Source organism: Corella eumyota, chromosome 3 (genome assembly GCF_963082875.1).
Source record: "Corella eumyota chromosome 3, kaCorEumy4.1, whole genome shotgun sequence".
Classification (NCBI taxonomy): Eukaryota; Metazoa; Chordata; class Ascidiacea; order Phlebobranchia; family Corellidae; genus Corella; species Corella eumyota.
Window position 1 is genome coordinate 6841334 of NC_137492.1, and position 3806 is coordinate 6845139.

A 3806-nucleotide genomic window follows, 5' to 3' on the forward strand; every position below is an offset into this window, starting at 1 on the left:
AATTTTATTTTTGAAGTTTCGAAAAAATTAGTATTTTTGGTCATTACTTAGCATATATTTATAGATTTAACTAATTTTTCGAAAATGCGCTTATTGAACCAATGTAGTTGCTTTAAAATAATTAAATTTAAAACAAAAAAAACATGTTTTAACATTTTAACAATTTTGTTTTTACTGCAACATTACCGGTCACATTCGGTCACATATCCCTAATAAGGCTCTAAAGTCAAAAAAAAATCACTAGATTGACAATGATATAACATTTTATATTGGTTTCTAAATAACTAAAACAATTAACTCAATACACAATGAACAATTAACATAATACACAAATAATAATATGCCATTGTCACCTAAAACAATTCGTTGGTTCTTACTAAACAATCAACTGACAATAATATTTAAAACTTTACGCAACAGAGCATATCAGTTTTTTTCACACAGTTGAGTTTAAATATTTTTTGTCCTCATGTTTCGAATAGTTGTTTGTACGAATCAAATTTGTAAAAAAAAACAAACAAAAACACTACAATTGCTGTTAAAGAGTTTTGCAGCAAAACACGTAAGTCGCCCAAGCCTTTCCAGGAATTTCTGTTGCAGTCCAAAAAGGAACTCCATATTCTTCAATGTGTCTAAATCCCGTTGGATGAAAGTTTCCCACCTGAGTCCAGTCATTGTAAGGGGTTCTAAATCATATTATTAATGCACCAAGGTATGCTAAGTTCAAAATAACTTAAAATGTGGAAGAAATGTTGCTAGTTTGTAGTATGCCTGAGAAGGCATTGACTCTGAAGTAGTAGAAGAGTTCTTTTTTCGCAATTAATCGCCAACTAATCGGGGGATTATAAGCCGAAATGTTATACGTCTGGCTTTACCATTGTCACATTATTTGCCATTAATGCTGGTGTTAAAGTCTCTTTCTTTAACATGCTATGAAAAAAAATTGTCAAGCCAAAACTTTTACCTTAAGGGTGCCCAATTGTCTCCAGGTAATGTACCAGTTAAAATTGGAATATTGTCATTGTTTGGAAAAATGTCATCGTATTCACAAATCTCACTGAATTTGTTGTAGCAAAATTGTCTGTTGTATTCATAAGTGATAATAGTGTCCAGACTGTGCACAAAAAAGTTGATGTAGGTGTCCGCTGCAATTGTAAAGTATTATATATTTTGTTTTTATTTTATTTTTAACTAAGAAACGACTAAACAGTTAAGAAGATGAAGAAACCTCTTTACCTTGACCCAGTCTTAATTTTCCCTGTTCATTTTTGGACATTTTTAAAATAATATTTTCCTAATTATTGTGTAGAAATGCACAATGTGGTAACGAAACTGCCATTAAAAGTTTAATAAACTTTGACCAAAAATTATCTATAATACCTTGGCACGAAACATAAAGTTGAGATGTACATGTTGGATGATCCCCCCAGCCGTCATGTTGACATTGCATTAAGTATCTGACGTCACCACAGCTGGTCGGTTTTAAAAATACCTAAACATATAAATAATAAACAAGTAAAATATTAAAGTTTAACGTAAATGGATTTCAGTAAATGGTATGTCATAGGGTTAGAATTTAGTAACGGCATAGTAAATAGATATGAACTAACCTCTTGCGGCAAAGTTGTACTTGGGTCTGATGGCACAACGTCAGATACATACATATAATTATATCCACAAACCGTCCTATATATACTTGTTCTAGTTGCTGCATCCCAAGTAAGGTCCTAAAAATATTCATTAAAAACCTATCTGTAGAGTAGCAGATACAAAAATATTTCAAATTTAACATTCATTATATTAAATATTTCAAATTACATCACAAACAGTTTTCCAACTTGGTAAAACGCGGTTACTGTCATCGTAGATAAAAACTCGTCCAAAGGTTCCGTTTTCCAACGCTATTGGTGCTTTTTAACACAAAGGGAGAAATTTATTTTCAGAACTAAAAGTTGATAAATATTCTAAATATTAAATTGCAAACACTTACTATCGCAAGATGGTAGTCTGCATTTTATAGTTTTTTCGCTGTCACCAGGACATGGTAAGTTGCTGTCTGTAATACATGTCCTTGATTTTGTCTTATTTCCTCTGCCACAGTTGTTTTCTGTTGTACAATAACTCCAAGCCTGCCAGTGAGCCCAATCTACATCAAACCACAAAGGAAAATAGTTAATTTTAAATATAAAAATAATAAATACCTATCCTAAAAGTGTTACAATTTGTTTACAAGTAAATAGTTTTTTTTAATATTCCAATGGCGGAAATAGGCAAATAGAATGACATTGTTGGGATCTTAAGACTATAACCTATTCCGATAATGCTACTATACATAAATAAAATGACCCAACTTAAACAAACTTACAAGGACATATTCCTGGTTCGCAAAGTTGGCGATCTTCGAATCTTCCTTGGCACTTCCACTTATGATTCCCCGGACACGTTCTCGTCCGTGATTGGATGCCACGACCACACGTCACCGAGCAAGTGGACCATGACGACCAAACCGACCAATCAACATAGTAATCTTGTGTAAAAGTTTTTAAAAATGACTTTACTTATTTTAACAATTTTTTGTTCTATAATACAGGCTTAATCAAAACGATATTTAATCTATTAGGTTTATATATAAATTTTAATATTTATTAAAATAACCTGCAAGTGGAGATAAAGTTGACTGACAGCTGTAATCACTTTCCAATTTTCTTTGTTTAGGAGGCAAGGGTGAACAGACTTTGTTATCTCCACAATTTGAATCTTTGCAAGGGTTGTAGATTGTCTGCAAGAAAATCGTTAACCAAATTTAAAGTTTAACAAGACATTGATAAGTTTAAAATCATATTAAGTTTATGTTAGGTCGAGGTATGATTTACAAATTTTTATTAAAAGTCAGAAATGTTTCTTAGCTTTAAACTCTTTTTGACAAAAATGTTGAAACAGGTACAATTGATTACTTTATGAAACCTACCATTGATTACTCTATTATATATATAAAACACATATTAATTTGCTACTACTGTAAATCGTACTTTTTTTATTTTTTATTCAACAAAGCAAGTTAAAATTCAAAGTAGCTAACCTTGCCTTTCAGGACGAGTGCATCGCTGCTATAATAATCCCAATCTGGTACAGCAATAAGTCCTTGAATTAGTTGTAGCCAATCACCTTTATACTGTACCCATGTCGGAGTATTTCTGGCAACCGTTGACCTCTTCACAGTATTAAGCTCACACTCTCCATTTGACTTATCATGATTAAAGGATTTGCATCTAAAAACAAAGATATGTTGTGGGCAGCGATTTACTATTGATTAACTTAGATTAAAGTTAAATAACGTTAGTTTACCTTTGATCAGCTTTACATTCTATCCAGCATTGCTCAACAACAAATACTTTAACTTTCTTGAACGAATAATTTGGAAAGTAATTTCCAATCATAGCATCACCTTCTGGATTTTTAACCCAGGAGTTACTGGCGTCTATTCTCTCGTTTTGTGACGTCATTCTACTGCACGGTACTATAGAAACTGATGACGTAAACAGTGACGTCATTGTAAGTATACTGAGAGCAAAACTCATGGTTTTAATTTTTTTCAATTTTTTTAAATTGGAAATAAAATAATATTTTGTAAACGAATATTGAAAGAAATAAATAATTTATGAGAAATTATTTTTGTGAGATTACAACCTATATAATTACTAATTCACTTTTTAAATACCAAATAATAGTGTATATAAATTAATATTACAATACTCTGAAGAAAAAACAATATTTAAGAATTTCATCTTATTTATTTTTCAATTTAT

At 31.0% G+C, this 3806-nt stretch overlaps 1 protein-coding gene across 1 annotated transcript; it reads right to left on the reverse strand.

Annotated features, from left to right (window-relative positions):
- Nucleotides 1–538: 538 nt before the first annotated feature.
- On the reverse strand, nt 539–2334 carry LOC145745893 (uncharacterized). Its single transcript, XM_082564074.1, has 7 exons — nt 2310–2334; nt 1991–2146; nt 1819–1910; nt 1611–1727; nt 1381–1492; nt 965–1145; nt 539–686 (listed from the first exon to the last, which is right to left on the reverse strand). The coding sequence occupies exons 1-7, from the start codon at nt 2332–2334 to the stop codon at nt 539–541; spliced, it is 831 nt and encodes a 276-aa protein (XP_082420200.1).
- Between the last annotated feature and the right edge of the window lie 1472 nt (nt 2335–3806).

Excerpts from the sequence above, each read along its gene's own strand:
- LOC145745893 (XM_082564074.1), bottom strand. The coding sequence starts at position 2,334 with ATGTATAGTAGCATTATCGGAATAG. Across the intron at positions 1,911-1,990 it reads CAGACTACCATCTTGCGATA|CACCAATAGCGTTGGAAAAC; the intron begins GTAAGTGTTTGC and ends TGTGTTAAAAAG. Across the intron at positions 1,493-1,610 it reads GTACAACTTTGCCGCAAGAG|GTATTTTTAAAACCGACCAG; the intron begins GTTAGTTCATAT and ends TTATATGTTTAG.